This window comes from Budorcas taxicolor, chromosome 4 (assembly GCF_023091745.1).
Source record: "Budorcas taxicolor isolate Tak-1 chromosome 4, Takin1.1, whole genome shotgun sequence".
Lineage (NCBI taxonomy): Eukaryota > Metazoa > Chordata > Mammalia > Artiodactyla > Bovidae > Budorcas > Budorcas taxicolor.
The window spans coordinates 87,668,647-87,691,551 of record NC_068913.1 but is presented as its reverse complement, the minus strand read 5'-3'; the positions used below and the strand labels follow the sequence as shown (position 1 = coordinate 87,691,551).

The following is a 22,905-nucleotide window of genomic DNA, read 5'->3' as shown; positions in this document are numbered from 1 at the left end:
GGACCAGGTCTCTTGGCATGAAGACTATTTTCCATTCTTCTTTACGAGACAGATGGTCTTCCTTGTATTTCAATTTATAGTCCCTAAACCACCAAAATGTGAACCCAAACTTTTTTCATTTCAGAATCCCAAGAAATCCGCATGCTTGGTGTGTGATTAGACATCAGATAAGAGGACCTCTGTGAGGGGCTGGAGGATCTGGGAATTCGGAGGAGGAGGCAGGAGCCAACTTCCCCAGCTCTGCACAGTGGGAGGCACCCTCTGGATGGTATTCCCATTATACTTCTGCCACTGAGGACTCTTGCCCAAGGCTGGATGGAGTGGTTACTTGCAAGTGTGGACATCAGTCATGCTTTCACACCTCCTGCAGCGGACGTAACAGCACCAGATAAATTTGCATTCACATCTCTCCACGTGCCTGACCACATGGGTGTTGTAGCCTCGGCCACAGCAGAGGAGGTTGCAGCCATCTGCGCCCTCTGACGTGCGGTTACACTCTCTGCCTTGAGTCCCTGGGATCCCGAGTTTCTTATCCTCAACACAGTAATTGGGAGACTTGTTGACGTATAGCAGATCATCCTTGCGGATTGGTATTTTCCTCTGATCTTTTTCTCTCCTATGCATTTTCCTCTTTATTTTGTCTGAGATTTGGACACTGTTTTCATATTTATCCTTCAACAGATGGCCAATCTTTTCAAAAGAAGACATGGTTTTCCAGCATGTTTTCACAGCGCAGGAGCCGGAAACTCCGTGACAACGGCAGTCTAAGGACATCAACTTGGCGACAGCCTGCAACCAACAAGAATTGAGTGAAACATCGTTTATGAACTGTTTACCCAACAACAAAAGCACCACCCACCTAGTCACTTAACTTTCTGGATCTATTTCCTCCTATATAAAAGCAATGGTTATATATTTTAATGAAAATAATAAAATTATTTTTAAAATACTTCAATTAAATAAGAAAGATAAAACAATAATAATTTTAAAATAAGGATGGTTTTGGACCTGAAAAATTCTTTTAGATCACTTAGAACCCAAATGTTTGGTCCTTTTCTTGACCCTACAGAGCAAACCTTTCTAATTTAAAACTGTAGGCCAGGCTAATAATGTCATCAGAGATGAGCTGAGATAACAAAGGGAAGCTACTTTGATTTCTTTTTTTTTTTTTTTGCTACTTTGATTTCTAATCTCTCTTAATCTTGGGTGTCAGAGGTTGTTCATTCATGCCTCCATGTTCCTGATACCATTCATTATAGCATCTTGCTACTTGGAGTGTGGTTCATGGACCAACAGCACCAGCACAGACATGCAGACTCTGAGCCCCCCACCAAACCTGCAGAATCAAAATCTGCATCTTTGTAAGATCCTTGGGTGACTTGTATACACACAAAAACACCTGTGGAACTTTACAAATAACCCCTGAGATTCTCACTTTTGTCAGGGTGGGGTCAAGGCAATGACTTCTACAAAGCTGCTCAGATGATTCCAAGAGCATTCAAGGATGAGATCTACCAAACTGAGTGTGCTCTGGTTTTATCATTGCAAAAATCAGTTATGTTCACAGGGGTTTGGAGAGGTGGCATGCTATCCCCTAGTCACAGACCACTTGAGAAACCCTAAATTGGTCCAAGAAAGATGGAGCTGGACAGTGTGGCTGCTCCCAGCCAATTCTTCTCTTCTGGAAAATTAACTCAAAACATATGTCCTATTCTTGATGGATCAGTAGCACCATTCTAACATGGAAAAGGAATAATATTTATATGATTTTTCACTTCTAAGTGCTGAGTTATTTTATTTAGACTGAGGAATTAAATGAGATTACATACATAGGTAAGAGCCCACTGCCTGACACACATTAAGGTCAAAATAAATGCCCCCTTTCCCTGAAGAGGAAAGTATAGGAAGAGTTGAGATAAAATTTCAAATAGAGCTAACCAAGAGAAAACAATACAGAGATTTCTAAAACAAAAGTTTCAGAGTTTTAATTTCTTACATACTGGGCTAGTCAGCGTAACTTCCTTCAATCCCCAGAGGATGGCAGAGCAGATTAATAAACTGTCAGGACTAACTGGAGAGTTGATATTCTGTCAACATGCCGGGTAAAATAAAAAATGATCTATCCATTTCAATAACTTGGAAATTATGTGTGTAATCTCATCAAAGAAAGGAAAAAACCCCACAGCTTAAATTCCACTTAAGTTCTTATCAAAACTGTAAAAAATGACAGGGGTTTATACTTAGCAATTTTCTACCACACTTGACATTGACATGTATGTGGAATGTTACATTTCTTAACAAATTAACTAAAGTTTCTGTACTATCTAATGAGACAGAGTATTTCAAACAATTTATTGTATTTGCAGACTTGAATGAGAGCATATGGTATTGATTTGTGTAATATTCAATAGTTTTTATTAGTGTTTAAAGTAATAAACCAAACAACATGTAAACATTGCCCTTTATAGAATGCAACACATATGCTTTTTTGAATTCTAAAACTAAGGAGCAAATAGATATGTCTATTTCTTACTATCTTCAGTAAAACTTATCTTTCAATGATATGAAAACAATTCATAGAGTATGGTGCACAAACTGATTCAGTTAAATTGATGGCATTTGATGTTCAAAAAACCTTCAATTCTTTAAAATATCTCCAGGCAAATAAATGTTAAAAATATTGCAATCGCCAACTTTTGTTCCGATTTTAAGTGTCCGAAGGATATAAGAAAAAGAGAGCTCAATCAATGCCAGTAGCTATAAAACAAATCGTCCAAAGAAAGCCAAAAATCTAAGAATGTAAGTTTATGCATTGAAACCTGATCATCCTTCATTACAGTCATCACTTGATTTAGGACTGCCTCTTGCTTGGATTCTAGACTGAGGAGCTCACTTTTTCTTTTTATTAAGCAGTTCAGGCATCATGTAAGGTGTTGCCAATTTGCAAGACATGGAGGGCAGAATGGATGCTCACCAAAACACTTGAACCATTTTAACTCCCTTCCATCGGGAAACTGCATCAAGAGGATGCAATAAGGACCAACTTCTTCAATAAATGAGACACTGCTAGGAGCTCAGTGATACTGGGAGACTCGGATCTGGCAGGTTTTCCTGTAGATCCTCAGCCCGTAATAGTATCAGTCCAAATCTGACACACTAATGCCCAGGTTTGAAGGATAAAAGAGAAGACTGATTTTGAATCTGGGGATAACACTTGCTGAATTTCTACTGAAATTTGGGGTGAGTTTACTGCCCTAAAAATGATACTTTTAAATACCTGGAGTTAACTAAATTTTCTAAAGGTATTTTTAAGGAATTTTATTCTACTACCTTTTAATTCCATTACCCTTTTGTCCTTAAAAATAAATGTAAGAAAAGAAAGCATTTTTATTATACATTTGAATATTATTCACATTTATATTCTATGATAGAAAGACAAATAATGTGACACACAATTTAAATGAAGATATCTTTGTAAGACTCCAAGGAAGAAACTTGGGCAAATATGGATAAAATAAAGCAATGCAATCACCACAAGGAGAATTTGATGAAATGCAGAGTTCAAGAGCAGAGAACATGCAGACACACATACACATAGGATTTAACTCTACGGAGCTTAGTGCTTCTCAGAGCACATTTTCATAAATTATTTTACTTGATTTAGCTTGATAGGAAAACATCCCTTGCATATAGTAGGTAGTTAATGAAGAACATGTACCTGTATTATTCCAATTTGACAGAAAAACTAATAGCCTGGTTAAGACATTTGTCTTCCATAAGGAAAATTGGAAATATATGATGTGAAGTCTTTATATGCAGCAGGATAATTTCGGTAGAACAAAGAAAAATGAAAGTGGAAAATTCAGATATATTTAAGAACACTCCAAAAAAACATATTCTGAAGTTTTTCAGCTGGGAGTTTAATTGATGTCAAATAGCCATTCTGAGCTGCAATGATAGCAGAGTGATTTTCTAGCAGGAAAAGTAAGAGAATAGCAAGAGAATGAGTTGTGTGTGGTTATGAGAAAATTCCTTTTTCTACTTAGTTGAGTTGTTAAGGTTTATAACGATATTAACAGAGGAATGTTTTATTAACTATTGCAAACAGATGTGCACTTTTTGGGATAATATTTTTAAACTAGGGAAGAGCAATTAGGAGCATAGCATTTAATCTACTGGGCTCCCTGTGTTAAGTTTTGGTTTGATAAATTTCTGATGAAGTGAAATAGGAAACATGCATCATTAACACTTAATGTAAAAATAGAAACTGCTTGAGAAGTGGTCTAAGAAGTGACTGCCCCCACAAATTTGACTCAGCAGTAACACAGCTGGAGATGACCATTTTCCAGTATATTGCGTTATCCAAACTTCACAGAAATGACCAAAAAAAAAAAAAAAAAAACCTATTATGGAATATTTTGTGACATTTCATTTTGTCCACTGTCAGATAATCTGTTTAAGTTGTTATGAAAATGGTGACATAAATTGTATGACTATACACAGAATTCCTATTTCTCTGATCCATTTTGTCCTTTTCAGTTAAAAAATATATTTGTATCTGCTGAAAAGCAAAACATTTGCATGTTATTCAAGTACTTATAAATATTCTTGAAACAGGTCAATGAAATTTGGGGGTGGGGCCCATGCCACTTTTTTGAGTTACTCATCATAAAACAAATTATGGGGTAGGGAAACTTAAAGTTTATGAGGTGGACATGGGAAGAATGGAAATATTTTAAGCACACCAAAAGAAATACCCATAAATATTCCAAGTCACATTATTCCCAGAAGTTCTGCCCTTGGAAGACATCACATCATTCTGTTAGCCAATCACCATTCAGCAACATTATTCTTGGAGTCATAACTTTAGGAATGGTGTCAGAAACCAAGTGGGAATTAGAGTATTTAAGGTCAGCGGTTAGAAAATAATCTATTCTGCTCACAGCACTACTAAGCGCCAGTACCCACATTGCTCTGAATGCTTTCCTACATTTGGAGCTTGGGATTTTGAGGTGAGGAAAATCAACTCAATTGAATGCAGACCTTGAAACCTTACACAGAGGAATATGCCTATTAAATTAAAATCCTAATGGCCAATATTGAAAATGTAGTTGTTTGTTCTTCCATGTTAGATAATATCTTGGAAACCTGGTTGATTTTGTTGTTGTTGCGGTAGTGGTGGTGATGGTGGGTTTCTTTTTTTTTTTTTTGACCACCAATGGAAAGAAAAATATTAAAATGTTTTGAATTGTAATACTTCATGAGAAAAGACCAACAAAAACATCAATGTAGTACCCTCAAAATATCCAGGTAATATTTTGTAATATTTTAAGATTCCATCTTGACCAATGTGGAAAAAATGAGATTCAGTAGAAAAAACTGAAATTTATCCAAAATGCATATATACCTATAAGCTGAATTTCTGCTGCATAATTAGAATAATAGCAAAAACCTCAGTAAAGTGAGTAGACTGTTTTATTGCCAGCAAACAGTGGATTTAAATTAATGCTGAATAGTTGTATGTTTTTAATAAAATCAGAATATAAATAGATCAGATCAAAGTTAATAGTTACAGAGGCAAATATTATTACTTAATTAAAAAAACACATAAGATGGAATAAAATTAAATAACTGCCTAATATCACTAATAAAAATCATTTTAGAATACTTCGGGACTTTTCATACGGTTGGAGACAACTTTATTCAAAAAGAATGAATTATCACATGACTTTCCAAGTTTTGTGTTCTGATTAAAATCTTTTTTTGTCTCTACCCAACTATTCAAAGAATGACTAAAGAAGTTTAAAGATCTAAGGTGACAATAAATATTCATTTAATTGTTTTCTTGTTTTTAAAACACACTAATTTGACCTGGAGTTTTTCTCTAGTTTAAGTCTAGAGCTTTAAAGAACAAATGTTAATCACATCTAATCTCTATTACATTAATATGCTAGAAATAATAAAAATTCCTTTATTAGATGTTATTTAAACTGAAATGAAAACTCATTCATTTAATTTTTTTAAATGTCTCAAAAGAGACATGGTGTCAGCAGGAGTTACTTTAGTGAAATAAATTAACTTAGAATTTCAAAACAAAAAAGTAAAAAGCTTGCATAGCTATTTATTGATTTTCCTATTTCTTAATTATCCATCTTGAATCAATATTCAAATTGAACTGAATATTCAAATTTGAATTTGAAATGTTACAGTCATATATTGAGTTTTCAGTTTTAGTATTTTAAACCAAAGTGGTTAAGTACAGAAAACTGGCAGAAACTTGCAACTATTCCAAGCGGGTTCCATTTATTCACTTTCCAAAAATGTAAAACAAATGCAACATATACTTTAAATATTCCTGAGAGATACCACAATTTACTTTAATTTATTGCAGGAGAATGTGGCAGATTGCAACGACTACTTTGGGACCTTTGCAGGTTATTGAATATTTACAATAATATAGGATATGTGGTGATATTCTCGTCCTGAAAAGATTATTACAAAATAGAAAATATATATTCCTAAGAGAGGTTTTAACTGTTTTTGGAAAGTCACTATGAATTGCCAAGTAATTCAACTATGTTGTAGAACTCAAAGCTTATAGCATCATTATTCATTAAAGCAAGTATATAAAAGTTAAATTAAGCTACAAATTACTCCATTTTAAGAAAACTTAGTATTAAAATTTCATTTATAAGGTTAATTAGGTAATTCTTCAAATTTTCCTCTCCTTGAATCTTTAATAATTTAAAAATACCCAAATATTTAATACATCTATAGTTCCTTTACATTTATCTATACTTCTCAGTTTTTACAGTGAATCTACATTGCTTTATAATAACTAGTTCCTTTAAATAAATTTTGTTTTTTACAAAAATTATTGAGCTATGTATTCTGTAATGTATTTGAGAACATTTTGCTAGAGAAAGGACAGACTGATAACTTCTTTAAGATGCCGTTGCCGATGAAAAAATATATTTAAAAAAATAATGAAAATTCAAATTTGAGAAAATGAAATTTGATTCAGTCCCATTAGAAAGGCAGATACTGTAAGTCTTATTTGGGTTTCTACAACTAATCATCTAAAGGGGTGGAATAAAATGACCCAATAGGCACTAGTACTTCTATTACTTTATAATTGGTGTTTTAGGTATACGAATATACAATCACAAATATTAATACATTCTGTAACAAGATTCAAGTCACATCAGATGGAAACTTAAACTAAATCAATGTGGTCAGTACAGGCTCATGAAAGAAAAAATATATATAGTTGCTATTATATATTTATAATAAAAATTTCATATATATATGTATATTTAGCCTGAAATTGTTTCATTTTTAAACCATCTATTTGGTCAGATTGATCTAGAAGTGTAACCCTAGTGCTATTATACCTAAAGGCACTGGATTGCTATTCCATTTTCTAATACATACCTGCCTTCCAGCTTCATTGTTATGTAGGTTCATTGCTAACAGTACTTTGCTTTCCTTTGCCGTGGTGTTTCTGATGGGGAAATCTAGGAACTTTCTGCTGAACGACATGCCGTACTGGACATCATCGGAGCATCCCCCCCAATGCCAGCCTTCACTCGCTGAGCCGCCGTTCTGCAAGGTGGTGTCACAGGAACACTCGGTCATGTTGCCTGCGCTGCATGACCTGGTCACAGAATGCACCAGGCCTGCAGCCATCACAGCATAAATAAATGCTGTTTCCTTGGTGCCTAGAATAAGAAATAAGTTGCTCAATGAACGAGCCATACCATTCTCTGCTTATGTTCATAACAAAGCCGCCTACTTACCCTCTTATCAGGAAAGCAACTTTTCAAGGGATGCCTTAATGAGTACACGTTTACAAAGGACAGTTTCATATTGTCCTCATCTTTTAAAAAAGCAACATTAATTTTCAGTATGATTTTCCTTTATTGTATGTCATTAATTGTCCTCATACCTTAAAATCATGTTTGTATTTTAAATTTGAGATATATGTCAGCACCCAGCTCAGTACTTAATAGACAATGAAAATTCAACAAGTACACACTGAATTTAAAATCCCTTGCATGGACATCGTATACAGTAAGACAACGCCCCAAGGAGCCCCACTTATCTTTCTCTTTAAATTTAAAACATTATCACAAAACACAGGCTGAAAAATTGGTGTGACTTTTGTTTGTACAAAAAAATACATGTCAGGATGCAAACTAAAATTAAGTAAAGACTAAAGCAATTAGGAGATAAACGTTATAGTTTACTTTCACATCAAAGATGTTTTAACGATATACTGAATGACAATATTAATATGAAAGTTAAATATTATATTCATATTCCTATATACGGTATTATATCCTCTCACACTACTAAGGGCAATTAAAGATAATTGAGATGTCATCGGTAAAAAAAAAATTGTTATGGAAAATCACTGAATACTGAGTATGGATATAACACACCTGCAATAGGTTTCAAGCTAAAATCTTTGGAAATTGAAGTGCTATTAAAATATTAGTAAAATGGACGAGAAGGGACCCAGCAGGCGACTTTCCCCCTCCTTAGAGATGTTTAGATTGAAGTAGAAACGTTATCACGCCGTTGTCCAATAAACCTTTTCAACAGCTGATGCCTCTACATTTCAGCAACTGTGAAGAACACATCCTCTTTTTTCTCTTTTTTTCTTTTTGCAGGGAGTCAGTGCTCTTTCGGAAGGGTGTGCCGGCCAAAGCGCAGCGGGGCAAAAGCGAGGCGGCGGTGAGTGTAGGGACCCGGCGGGGAAGGGTCAAAGGTGGAAGGGGAACGGAAATGAGTATGAAAAATGACTAAGAATCTTTCAGAGCCCAGGTTCTGAAATTCTCTGAATCTGCTGACACCTCTGTGCCTTTATCCTTACTAAGTCGCTAGGCACGTGGGAGTGGAACTTTGTTTCCCTGCCGATTCCCGCGCCTCGGATGTGCGCACAGAAGAAAGGGTAGAAGGAAAGGAATAGAGGGGAAAACCAAAGTCGTGCTCGAGTTAGCCTCACAAGGGTTGTCCGGGACAGTCCCTTTTAAATCGCCATTATTCCGTCTACGCGGTGTTCCCGGGAACCAACCACCGTGGGGTTTCGCTGCAATTAGCCACTTGTCCAGGGCTCAGTGCGCAGCGGAGCTGCTTAAATCAAAGCAGATGCGGCCTCGGCATTCCCTGCAGCCGACATCATGTTTCTCCAGCTGGTCCCCCAAGTAGGGGGGCGCTACGGGGTCCGAGGGGTAGGCGGGGTGGAGCGTCAGAGTTTTTCTTCCAGCTCCAGCCGGGCGCCGCGGGAAAGAGGAAGAGCTACACCTCCACGCGCTGCGCTCTGGACCTGAGGTGTCACCTCCTCCCCACCCCAGGACCGCACCTGTACCCGGATCTGGCTTCCGTCGCCCCCCAGTTTCCTTCCACTAAGGGACCTCTCTGGGGAATTTAAAGAGCGACGGGACCGTACGAGCAATGTTTAATTTACAGGAATTGCAGGTCTCGCCCTCAGTCCTCAGTCCGCGAGTCCCGGGACTCACCGCTGCTCAGCTCGTAGCCAAAGAGAGGGCTGGTGCCCGGTGGGGAGGCGGAGGCCACCAGGCAGTTCCATCTCTCGTGCCTGAACTGGCTTCTGCACTCCTGAATGCCCAGCCGGGCGCCCTCGCGAATGCTCGGCAGCAGGTACGGTTTCCTCTTGCACAGCTCCTTCTGGCGGCTGTTCAGAGGCAAGTTGGCACAGCCCAGCTTCTCCGGAACCCCAAAGGAGGCGATGCCCAACCACCTGTAAGACACGGCCGCCCCTAGCGTAAGCCGCTGCCCTGCTCTCCTCCCCAAGCCCAGATGTTTACCCGAAATTTAGGTCACCCGCCCTAGGACTCCCGCCCCTTCTCCCCCGCTCCAGCTGAGAGTTCCCTGAGACTGGGCACCCCCTTTTGCCACAAATCCCGTGCGCCCCTGCTGCCCCCATACTCACATCCAGTTTCCTTGGGCTCCGCAGGGGAACAGCGCGAGCACCGCTGCCCACAGCGCGCACAGGCGGGACAGTCCCAGGAGCGCTGCTCTGTCCATGGCCCCCGCATGGAGTCCCCCAGCCCCAGCCACTCCTCTTCGACCCTCCCCACCCAGAGGCCCACCAGGCCAGAGGTCAGTTCCCCCGCACCAAGTTGTCCCTTGCCTCCCTTGTCCCTGCAGACAACGTAAAAAGAAGGCCAGCTGTAGTAGGTGTTCTCAGCAGCTTTCCCCTCGCAAGCGGGGAGCAGCGTGAGGAAGTTGAGAAAGTAGCCTGGGGCCCTCCTCCGGCGCCAAGTTGGAGATGTGCAGGAGATGCGGGAGCGTCCGTCGCATTCCAAGGTGAGAAACTTCTGTTGATGTAGCTCTGTCTCCATCGCCCCGGGCCTCTCCTCCCATCTCCTCCCCCCTCCCTGGCTGCGCCTGGAACCTGATTGGCCCAGCAGCGGCCCTCATCTCATCATCCCGGGACTTCAGGCTCCCATTGGTTGAGAGCGGACTCCGCGGGGGGCGCTCGGGCCCGCTGCTTCCCGACAGCAGGTCCAGACCCTGTATTGCTGACCTTTCCTCCCGTCTCAGTCTCCCGAGAGTGGGTCTCTGCGGGAGGAATATTGATACAAGCCGAAGACTATAGGGGCGCTTCTGTCTTAATAAACCTGGGCGAAGGTGTGGGTTGAATGGGCGATGTTTGAAAGCCACCTACCCCAGTCGCATATGGATTAATTATACTCTGGGTGGAGTGGCTGGAAATTCTCACTGCACACGTTTCTTTCCTCTGCTTTAACTCACAGAAGAATAATTTTTTGAGTACGAGTTGGTACCAAAAAGTTGACTTTTCCACACCCTGATTGAGGTCTCAACATGTCAGCAGACTCGAGAATGAGAGAAATACTGTCAAGCTTGACATCTATCGTCATCTGTGCAGGCATTTACTTTTATCGAAAGGGAAGATTCTAGCCTAGCACCTATTAATAATCTATCATATTTAAATTGTGTTAGGTGATTTCATTTTGCCGATTTGTCTTTTTTTTTTTTCCTGCGATCTTTGAGATCACTGTCAGAGATGAAGGGCAGAGAGTGGATGTGAGTGAGAACTGTCTGGAGAGTTCTAAAAAAAAATGAGGGTCGTGTTCTCCTCAATGCACACTATGCCTTTCTCAGGGAATTTGGACACATTGAAGACAAATTTTAGAAAGTTATTTATGAAACACCTACTGTGTGTCAAGTACTGTGAGAATTTCTGAAGACTAGATCCCTTTCCTTAAAGGCACAAACCAGCCATAGAGACAAGCCTGAAACAAATTAATTTGAGATTATTAATAAAGAAAAGCATAGAATCCAGCAAGTTACTCTTCTGGAGTCAGAGTTCAGGTGCAGGAGAATGTTCTGGCATCTGGCAGTTTAGAAAGATTAGCTAACCAGTGTTTTCCAGGATAGAAGATCTCTGGGGAGAACTCTGAAGTCAGATGGCACATGCTTTTAGCTTTGGTATCGGAAAACTGTCTCACCTTTTTGGGGACAGGAAATGTGTATGAGAGGCATCACCTACTCCTCAGAGGACTTCTGAAATGTTAATAAACTCTCAGGATATACCAGCTTGTGTGTGTGAGTCGTTCAGTCATGTCTGACTCTTTGTAACCCTATGGGCCTTAGCCCACCAGGCGCCTCTGTCCATCTAACTCTCCAGACAAGAATACTGGAGTGGGTAGCCATGCCCTTCTCCAGGGGATCTTCCCAACCCAGGGTTTGAACCCAGGTCTCCTGCTTGCCAGCAGAGTCTTTGCCATCTGGGCCACCAGGGAAGCCCAGCTTAGTGGGTTCCTAATTCTAGACTTACTGGAATCCAAATTAAAGATTTATTTTATTTGCTTTATCAGCAAATATTTGCTGATTCCCACAGTACTTGACACACAGTAGGTGTTTCATAAATAAGTTTCTAAAATTTGTCTTCAGTGTGTCCAGATTCCCTGAGAAAGGCATAGTGTGCATTAAGGAGAACACGACCCTCAATTTTTTTACTTTATTTGCTGCATATCCTCTCTATTGGTCCAGAGCAATAAAAGCTCACTGAAATTCCCATCTTCTCCCATTCATTCCTTTATCCAACAAATATTTATTGAGTGAACGCTATGTACCAGGTCCTAAAGCCACATTGTAATTTTTAGAGAGTCAAGTTGATGATAGGGTGCAGTTACGGATCCAGAAATATTTTGGCTAATGGCTAGTGGCCTCTCTGAGAATCAGAGCCTTCATCCAAGCTAACTTTATTCTGCAGACCTCTCCAGGAGGCATTGTGGAGCACTCCCTGCTGAACCCCTGCCATGGGGCCCAGTACACCAGATACTGGTTTTGAACACAACTTACTGAAGGGATTAACGTGGTGAGGAACATCCTGAGCAGATACCTAAGTGGCTGAGATGGTGTAATTAGAGAAGAGGCTTCCTCTGCAGGGGAACTGAGGGACTGCAGAACGTGAATACTTGAGGCTGATTTTTCGAGCCAATGATGATAGATGTTTTAAGGAAGTTGCTGGATTTGTTTCTTTTAGAAAGATATACTGAGCCTCTGTTATGGGTTAAAAAGTGGGGCCAGATAGCACTGAGTTAAATAGTAGTGGAGTTCACAGCCCCATTGACAAGACTGACAAGGAGGCAGGGGTCATAGCGAGTGTGGGGAACGCAGTGGGGATACATGGCGCGCCAGGAACACGCAGGGGGATTACTTAATCTAGTTTGGGAGTGGGGTGACTTGAATGTTGCCTTTGTTGCTACTCTTGCGTTCAAGCACTGTCCAGGCATCCAGATAAACCTTGAGAGGGCCACTCACAGCATTCTATTCTTAGAGTCACTGGGTCAACAATATTCAAGTCCAAGACACAATTTCAGGGCCTTGTACCTCTTGTGTATAATCTGAGGCCTTAGGGATCATTCTGTCCATACCTTTAAAGCAAAGAAAACATTTCTAGAAGGTGGTCCAACTGAAGAATTAAGCTTATCATTCAATGAGCAGACATTTAAGCACTTATTTTGTGTCAGGCGTCTTGAACTCTCATGCACTGAGAGCCTACATCCCCTCACCCCCTGCCCCTCTCACCACCCTGTGGTTTCTCTTAACTCTCTGTCTTTCTCTTCTCACTCTACACAAAGATTCAAACTCCTCCAATGGGCACTCATTTTATAGATAAAGAAATGAATTTAGAGAGATTAAGAAACTTGCTTAAGACCACTCAGTTAGAAAATAGAAGGGTCAAAAATAGATCTTATTTTGGAAGTCTTGTGCTTGCTACCACACCATACTGCCGCAGAACCTGATTTAAAAGTACTGACTGGTTGCTTTCACTCTCTCTTTTTTTTTTTTGGACCAAATCGCAGGTATCCGATCTCAAGGTCCAAACTCCTCTTTCGTGATCTTTATACCACAGTTCACAAGTCTCTCAGTCAAAAGAGTTGTTCTGTTCTCTGAAGATTAAACAAAAAACAAAAACAAAAAACCCACAATGGATAGGTGGGTCTCCTGAGAAGGTCTCCCTGAAGTCCAGTCTCTCAGAGGCGAATGATGGTCTGCGTGGACACCCTTCTGTTTCCCACTCTTTGCTGTTTGGATTGTGTGGACTGGGAGAAAGAGTGGAAAGAACATTGGGCTGAGTTGGGTGATGGGGCTTTCTGTTAGCAGGTTTTGATTTGAGTCTCAGTTTTCTCACTTGTAAAATGATGATAATCTCTTTGGGTTCTAAAACTCTAATTGGAGTTCCCACAGGGCTGGAGAGAGGGAGGTGGTGTGTGTGGTTTTGTGTGATTGTGTATCCCATGTGTGTGGTAGGGTGCGAGGGACTGCCTTTGCTAATGAACTTGCACTCCTAGGAGGAGGAACCTTAGCTATTGGGTTTGGCAAAGAGAGAGGGGCCCCTGGTTTTAGGATGGCACAGGCTAGAGTGTTTTGGCTTCCATTTTTTACCTTCAGTTCCACTTTTCCTTGAGGATCTCAATTTAAACTAATTATTGACAGAAGTAGTATGTATTATATAAATGTATAAATTATGTTACATTTATAATTATATAAATTATCATTATTTATATTTATAATTTATAATAATATAATTATTGTAATCTGATCAGGTCACATGAAACTATAGAAGATGTAAAAAGTTACAGATATCTTCTTTATCTTGAAATATGAAGGTGAAGGGCTCCTTCAGAATCTAATTTGTACCTCTTATTAATTAGAAGTGGTTCATCACTACTATCACTAGTGGGGATTATGCTCTCTTTAGCTTTAAATTAAAGCTAAAGCATAAAGTTAATGATGAGTCAAATCCAAACATATCCACAACTACATGTTTCAAATTGCTTATTTCTTTAACAGCGAGAAGGAGTCTCATTTCCTATCTGCTGTTTTTGGTTTGTAATTGGGAGAGAGCATGAAATATTAACTGGTCAACAATGTATAATGTGGTGCTTATTGTCTTATGCAAGCTTTCTAAAAATGATATAAAGATAATGCCATTAATTCTTCATAAAATGGGAGCTACAATTATATCATCTCATGATCTGAGCCCAGCTATCTAAAAGTTGATTAATGCTGTTAAGCAAAGCACAGTGTAATTCCAAGTTTGCACAGGTTACTGAAGCATCTGTAGCTTCTTGATCCCGCAAGAAAGTACTTGATTTGTTTTTGTAGCAGGGGTAAGGAGTTTTTAGCTACATTCTAGAAAAGAGGATGTAGAAGGGAGAGTCGGAGGAAATACTCATTTCACTCAAAGAAACTTTTCTAAGAAACTGAATCTCACCAGTCGGGCCAACTGAACCAAGAGAAGTAGCTGCACAGCAATAAATCCCACCTCTCACCCAGGACGATTGTAGATTATTAGTTGTTGAACCCAGCGGAGACTGTGCCTTCTGGTTGTTTTTCCCAGTCCCTGAGAAACTCAGCAAAAAGTCTGCCTGAACAGATATGCCTTGGACTCTGCCTTTGGCAGTCCATCAGAGAACGAGACTTCTAAGGGCCTTGTTGTAAGAATTTCTGCTGCAGATCACAGAGACTTATGTACTGGAAACTGATACCAGAAGCACCCCAGCTGGTCTTAACTCCCATGATGGAACAGAAGAGCAGAGGTGACTTTTTACATAACTGGGTCCTCATCCATTCTATTTTAAATTCCACCTGGATGCTACCAGTGTGGAACGGAGCTCAGGCTTGTGACCACTGGCTCTCGGGCGGGGGAGGGGGGGGCGGGGAATGGCATTCTGGATGTCCTGCTGCCCTTTGGTGGCCTGAAAAGCCTGACTTGGAGCAGCAGAAGCGACACGAGTAATGAAACCAGGAGAAGGGGCAGGGGGTGGAGAAGGATGCTCTCTTGTCTTCCTTTTAAAATTTTCACAACTCTGAAAGTAAAAAAAAAAAAAGATTTTTTTTTTGTTTACTTGTCTTAGAAATTAAGATTGAAGAAACCTTGTTAAGTGTTTATTAGAAAGTGGCTTATCTCTAGTGATATTTTGTACTGGTTATGCAATCTTTTGGAGAGAGGGAATAAAAGTAAAATACGATCCTTGACAAACAGGACTGGTCACTATTTGTCAAAACTGAAATCCATGGAGAACATTAAATCTCTCCATACCCCTTTTCATTTTTTTTTTTTTCTGAATTCTGCAAAACAAAGCAACTCAATTAATGAATTGTTGTTGACTTTAATAAGTTATCATGAAAACTACTTCAGAAAACCTGGACTTTCATTTTTTTTTTTTTTAAGGAATACTGTTTATGGAGAGATCGCTGGGCTGTCTATAATGGAAAAAAACAAATTTTCTCTCTTTTTTCCTTTCTTTTTACTAAAATAGAGCCATCTCAAACTTTAAGGCAAAAAACTTCAAGGGGAAAGAAGTTTTAGAAAGAAGTGACGGTGTCTGTCTTATTCCAACTGTTGGTCTGCATAATTCATTTAATTGTTGTGATGTAATAAATATCCTGCTGTCAACAAAATGCCAGTCAAAAATCAATAAATGCTGAAACTGTGTGTTGGAGGCTGTTCCTACGTTTAACCACTGGATACCATCTTCATTATGGTGGGCAGCGTGTGGAAGTGGGTTTGTTAAGTCTGGTCAATTGACAATTATCATTTCGTGTTTACTCTTCTTCACCCAGTGGTGAGTCACATTTAAATTTAGCTTTCATTTGTTCACTTTCCGGACTGAAACCTTTAATGACTTCTTATTTACTCTTACCCAAATTTTAAACCCTTTGGTTTGACTTCTAAAAATTCTTCACTCAGGATTTCTCTTTAGCTGTCATTTTTTATTAAATTCACTGTATTTTCTCATGCTTATTCCCTCTAGGCAGCCCAGCTTGTTTCTTCCCTTTTCCACAAGCAGAGTCTGCATGTTTCTATTTCCACTTCTTGAGAAACACTCCTTCTCCATGCCTAGACTTTTTTCCCTTTCCTTTTTACTTCCCCAAGCCCACCTTTATGTCACATTTCTTCAGGAAACCTTCCACAGTTCACCATATTAAAGCCTCTCTGTCTTCTACTTCCCCCGAGGTAGCTACTAGAAAATGCATCATTTAATTTACTTATGCTTTCTGAGGGTTTAACGTGCCTTTATTGTAAGTCACCAATTAGATTATTAGATTAGTCACCAATACAAACCTCTTCAAATACAAGGAATTGTTTTGCAGCCCTCTCAGTTCCTACAACCAGGCAAATGTGTAGTAGATACTCGATATTGGTTGTGTGGTTGTTGTTTTAAAAGATAAAGCATCTCTTTTAATGCTGGAATAAGTGAAGCATAAAGTCGAAAACTGTCAGCTTTGACATCGTCTACTAATTTGCCACTTTTCGATTGGAGATTCGCCATGACTTGTACCTAGGACGTTGCATTAGTGCAGGCCACGTGGTTTGCACAGTTTCCAAGGGAACCACCAGATTGCTAGGTCTAAAGTGAATATTCACAGCTTCAGTTTCTGCTAGTGTTAAAATCAGTAAATAAACGGATACTCTTAAATCTTTCTGACAAATCTGTAGCCCTGCCACATGCTCTTTCCAGGTATGTCTGTTGAGCTCTGCTAATAACTCCGACTTTTACCGGAGCTGTCTCCAGAGACGGCTTTTATTCCAGTAGGCAAGTGCTCAGAGCCCAGGAGATTTACAAGCGTTCAGAGACATAAACACGGATGGCGGAGAAGGTGCGAGGTGTGTTCCAACTGCAGCCCTCTCACCTTCTGTTAGTGATTACGGGAAGGGAGGCATCAATACAAAAACAGCCGGTTTGAGGGCTCTCAAGTTCGCAATCTGATGAAGTCTTCTGGTGCCAGACCAACTTCTGGGGTTGTCACATGGCTTAGGGAAGCAGCTTCCAAAATGTGCTGAAAACCACAATATTGATATGCTGGGCCACATGCCAGAACAGAGCCTGAGTCCAGCCGACTGGGTAAAGGATTCCAGTTGCTACTTTAGCACCAGCGTATTGTCTGCAATCCCCAGGGCACACTCGTGAAACCAGCACCAAACACAGTGGAGCCACTTTTTAATGCTGTTTTGGGGAGAGAGCTAATATTTGCCTTATAGGTTAACTGAGTTATGGCAGGCTTCGGCAGAGCAGAGTTTTCCTTCAGGAACTGATTTGGCCTTCAGCATATCTTAATCTTAGAGTGATTGTTGGCAGTCCAGGGTGGGGTTCGGCTCTGGAATCTTCCCCTTTGCTACTTCCCTCCTCTCCCTGCCCCAGGGTTCTGATGAATAAAGCATGCACACAGAGAACTGAACCAGTTTGGGCAAAGTATCAGGTTTATTAGTCGAGCTTTGATTATGCAAAGCAAAGTTTTCTATTCCTTCCCCCCGAATTGAAGATAGCAAGACAGAGCCAATAGATCCACCCAGTCTCACGCTGAGAAACCAGGCCTGAGAGAAAAGGCTGGCAGGAGGCCACGGGAAGTGGAGAGGTCAGCTCACTCTCCTGAAACATGTCCACCAGGCCTCTGAAGACAGCACGTGGGGCCATCTTGCTTTGGAGGTACCCCAGTGCTCTCAAGGACCAACTGATGCCGCTCTTTCTCTGCAGGGGAGGAGTAACCATGAGATCAGATTTCCTCATCATGGAAGAAAGAAATGAGAGTATCGATACTTGAAGGATGTTCTCACTTCCTGGGGCAGAGAGAGCAAGATAATCAGCTAACTACTGTTAATCAGCGGATAATCAGTCTGCTGCCTCCTGTAAAATGCAGCGTTGCAAGCCCTGGAGGGGGGCAGATGGGTAGGCAGATGAAGAACCCCCATGGGAGCTATGGGCAGGAGAGCTACGACATGAAGGCTATGGACTGTATTCTGAGAAAAGGCAAGCTATGCAGTGAGGATTAGCATCGCTGTAGGGAGCTGTGAGTCAAGGGCACAACGATGCTCATTGCAGCACTAGCCCCCTGCGCCCTTGGAAGACACTCTTGATTGTACTGACAAACCCAGGGGAACAGATGGATGAATTCACCAAAAGACATAGTGTCCCGAATAAAACCATCCTCTTCCACTTATTTAACCTCAGAGCACATTATTTGGTTTATTTTTTGGCTTGTGGTTTCCTTTGGTAACTGTAAAATTAATTCATGGTCCCTCACAGGTTGTCATCATCTCAGGGAAGTAGCCTAGAAACATGTTGGGTGGTCTAGAGTAATCAATACAAGGTTAGAAAGGTAGATGAGGAGAAGTCACAAAATAGGTCATTAACAGGAGGCTTAACATAAGAAGATACATTTGAAAACTATATATGGTCATATGGATGTAGAGGAATGTTCATTAAAACGCTGAAGAAATATTTTGATTAATTTCATATGCACAATTGTTTGTTGATAAGTTGCACACAATTTTAGACCAGACGAAACACATTAGAACTGCTTATGATTGCATATAAAGAAATAAGCTATATTTTTTCAGGATAATTTAAGTCATTTGATAACACATAACACAGGGTTATTTTTGTTAATTGTTTGCTTTAGGGTGTGTCTTGACTTGGCATCCCAAAGCAAAAGAAAGGAGTTGAAAGTCATAAATATATTTCACAGCTGGAGAAAACAGAAGAACCACTTAGAAAGATTAAGGTCACATAGCATTGTTTACCTTTCTGACTGAGTTCTATTCAGTAGCCTCTTGGACTCTTTCTTTCTTATAATATTTCTGTGCTCTTTCCCCTCATATTTAAACTATATCTACCATTCTGTAATCTAATCAAAATAGTACAACAGAAAATCAAGGGGACGTTGCAAGACAACTTAAATAAAATCATCCTTCTACTAAAATTCTCACAATACTACAGGTTTTTAAAAATTATATATATGACATAATTAAATAATTTTCTAAATCCTGTAACAACAACAACAAAACAGCAGTGGCCTACTTCCCCATTTGCCATATATCATTCCATAAGAATAATAACTTTCAGCTCTTTTAGCTGAATTCTTTTGGTATTTTGCTCCAATTTGTTAAGTATCATCCTTGTACTGTTACTTCTTAATTTTGAAAATTTTAGGCATTGTCTGTAACTTTCCACTATGGAAGCTGAGGTTTTGTTCTGTTTCCCCAGCCCTACTCCCTCATATGTATTTTTTGTAGCCTTTATATTCCCAATACAGATGTCAAAAAATTGTGGTTAGATCAGCAGTCAGTTTTTATTTTATTGTGACACATAATGTTATTGATGCTAAGCTATGTAGTATACCATGATTATTTCCTTCCTTTTCCTTACTTGCCTTTTCTCCCTATTTTCCTGTTTTGCTTTCGTTTTTTTAATTTGTTTTTTGGCCAGTCTTGCTCATGTGGGATCTTAGTCTCTTGACAAGGGATCTAACTCTCATCCCCTATAGTGAAAGCCCCGAGTCTTAACCCTGGACCACTGAGGAAGACCCTTATTTTCCTGGCTTCTATGTGCTTATCACAAATCTAACCCCAAACCTCCCGATTTTCTAAATTTCCTCAAATGAGTCAGTGCATGTGTGTGCTTGGTAAGTCCCTTCAATCATGTCTGACTGTTTGGAACCTTATGGAATGTAGCCCATCAGCCTCCTCTTTCCATGGGTTCTCCAGGCAAGAATATAGGAGTGGATTGCCATGCCCTCCTCCAGGGCATCTTCTTGACCCAGGGATCAAACCTGAATCGCCTGTGGCTTCTGCACTGGGGGCAGATTTTTTACCACTGAGCGACCAGAGCAGCCTCAGATGAATCAGAAGTTTCATCAGTTTTATCTTTTTGACAGTGCATCCCCACGTCCTGTGACCTGTCCCCACCTGGAACGGTTGCCTCCACATCTGTGATCTGCTTCACCATCATCCCAGAGATCACATATTTCTTGTGTCTTTGTAGAAACCTCAGTTTCTGAATCTTATCTATTTCCCATTATTGGTTTAGTCCTCTGTTCTGGGGGAGCACATAACTCTTGTAGCTTCCCAAGAAAGAGTGAATGGGAGTTAAGCTAAGCTTTACGAGAACTTGCCTGTCTTAGAATAGCTGTTTCCTATTCTAGCAGTTTGACTAGTATTACATTCTAGGTTAGGGATAATTTCCTTTCAGAATTTTGAACACACTTCTCCATTGTTTTCTAGCTCCCATTTTTACTATCAAAATATCAGAATGTACTATATAATTCCAGATACTTTTGTATATGAATTTTTTTCCTTTGATATCTTTTAAAATCTCTTTCTCTATGATATTTGGAAATTTCATGATGGTGTGGCTAGATGAGGGTGTCTTTTCACCTACTCTAGACTCTGAGTAGACCATCTCAATGTGAAAATTAGGTTTTTATAGGTAAAACATTTTTAAATTGTTTCACTGACGATTTTCTCTCCTCTGTGTCCTTTCTCCTTTTTTAGAACTTTTATTTTGTGACGGTTGGATCAATTTTCTGGTTCCATAAGTTTTGTAACTACTGTGTTCTAATGTCATGTCTTTTTTTTTCCCTCTAATTTCTTTGAAAGTTTCTCAGTTATATCTTTTTTTGCTTCTGTTGAATTTTTCATTTTTGCTAGTATACATATGGATATGTGAATATATGCATGTGTGTGTGATTTCCAAGAGATCTTCTTTACATTCTGTGCATGTTTCATTTCAAAATTAATTAATACCCTGTGGTGATTTTACAGATGTGGTATCTTCTTGCCATTTTTAGTGTATGTATTAGTTTCTTATTACTGCTATAGAAATTCTCACAATTTTAGTAGCTTTAAAAAAACATATACTTATTATGTTACAGGGGCTTTCCTGGTGGCTCAGTGGTAAAGAATCTGCTTGCCAATGCAGGAGATGCAAGTTCCATCCCTAGATCAAGAAGATCCCCTGGAGGAGGAAATGGCATCCCACTCCAGTATACTTTACTGGGAAAATTCCATGGACAGAGGAGCCTTGCAGGCTACAGTCCATGGGGTCACAAAGAGTTGGATACAGCTGAAGCGACTGAGCACATATTATGTTACAGTACTGGAGGTCAGATGACTATAGGGTTGATCTGTGGGTCAGCAGGGCGGCACTCCTTCTGAAGGCTCAAGGGGAAAATCTCTTTCCTTGCCATTTCTAGCTTCTAGAGGCTGCCTGCATTCCTTGGCTGCTTCAAGTCACTCTGACTTCTGGTTCTATGACCTGTGACCTCCTTCACTGACTGTGACCCTCCTGTCTCCCTCACATAAGGACTTCGCTGATTATGTTGAGATCATGTGGAAAACCTAGGAATATCTCTCCCTTTCAAGATTCTGACCTTAATTACACCTGCAAAATCTCCTTTGCCATGTAAGGTAACACATAAATACATCCTAAGACTCAGAACATTGTAGTGGGTTGCATGGTGTCCCCTCCAAAAAATACCTCCACTGCCTCATACCCAGGACCTGTGAATATGATCTTATTTGGATTTTTCTGAATTATATTTCTTTGCAGACATAATTAAATTCAGAATCGTAAATGATATTGTCATGGGTAATCTGGATGGGCCACAAACACAATGACAAGAGCCCTCATGAAAGATGGCAGAGGAGAAGACAAAGAGGAAAGGGAGGAGGCCGTGTGAAGACTGAGGAGGACCTTGGAGCAGCACTACAGGGAACATTTGGAGCCACCAGAAGCTGGAGGAGGGGGACTTCCCTGGTGGTTCGGTGGTTAAGAATCTACATTCCAACACAGGGGACGCGGGTTCAGTCCCTGGTTAGGAAACTAAGATCCTGTGTGCTTCAGGGCAACTAAGCCTGAGCACCACTATGAGAAAGAAGCAGATTTCATGTGCCACAGCTAAGATTTGATGCAGCCAAAAGTAAGTAAATAAATACTGAAAAAAAAAAAAAGAAGCTGGAGGCAAGGAAGTATTCTCCTCTAGAGCCTGCACTGGGACTCTAGCCCTACTGAGATCTTTTTTTCAGATTTCTGGTCTGCAAAACTGTGAGTGAATAAAGTTCTGCTGTTTTTAAGGCACTCTGCGGTATTTTGTTATGAAAACTCTGAAAAACCAACACAGATGTGGACATATTTGGGGGGCCATTATTCTGTCTAACATAGTATATTAATGATATTATTTGCAATTTTCTTACCCCTGCTTATTGCTTTCTTCAGTTTGTTTTGTCTCTATCTGTCATTATAGAAGCTTGCCTCAGATGTCTGGGGACCCTTGTTTTTGGCTCAGGATTACGAGTGGCATATTTAAAATTAGTTAGCTCTGAGCATATGGGTAGGACTTACTGATTTTGGACTTTATGTTAGGGTGATCTCAATGGATCATTTTAGTAGCAAATCTTTAATACCAGTATATTTATGTCTTGTCTCTTAGACTAGTCAGGTTTCCCCCCAAAAGACTATCCCAGTCTCCTGTTTTGATGATATTGGCTAATGTTTTTCAGTCTAGCAGAGGGGAGGACTTGAGAGGTTCACTGTTTAAATATTGTGTGGGTTTTTTTGT

General features: G+C 40.0%; 1 protein-coding gene across 1 annotated transcript; it reads right to left on the bottom strand.

The window, feature by feature from the left end:
• Positions 1 to 324: 324 nt before the first annotated feature.
• Positions 325 to 10,053, bottom strand: WNT16 (Wnt family member 16). Its single transcript, XM_052638462.1, has 4 exons — positions 9,959 to 10,053; positions 9,525 to 9,766; positions 7,435 to 7,721; positions 325 to 789 (listed from the first exon to the last, which is right to left on the bottom strand). The coding sequence occupies exons 1-4, from the start codon at positions 10,051 to 10,053 to the stop codon at positions 325 to 327; spliced, it is 1,089 nt and encodes a 362-aa protein (XP_052494422.1).
• Positions 10,054 to 22,905: the final 12,852 nt, after the last annotated feature.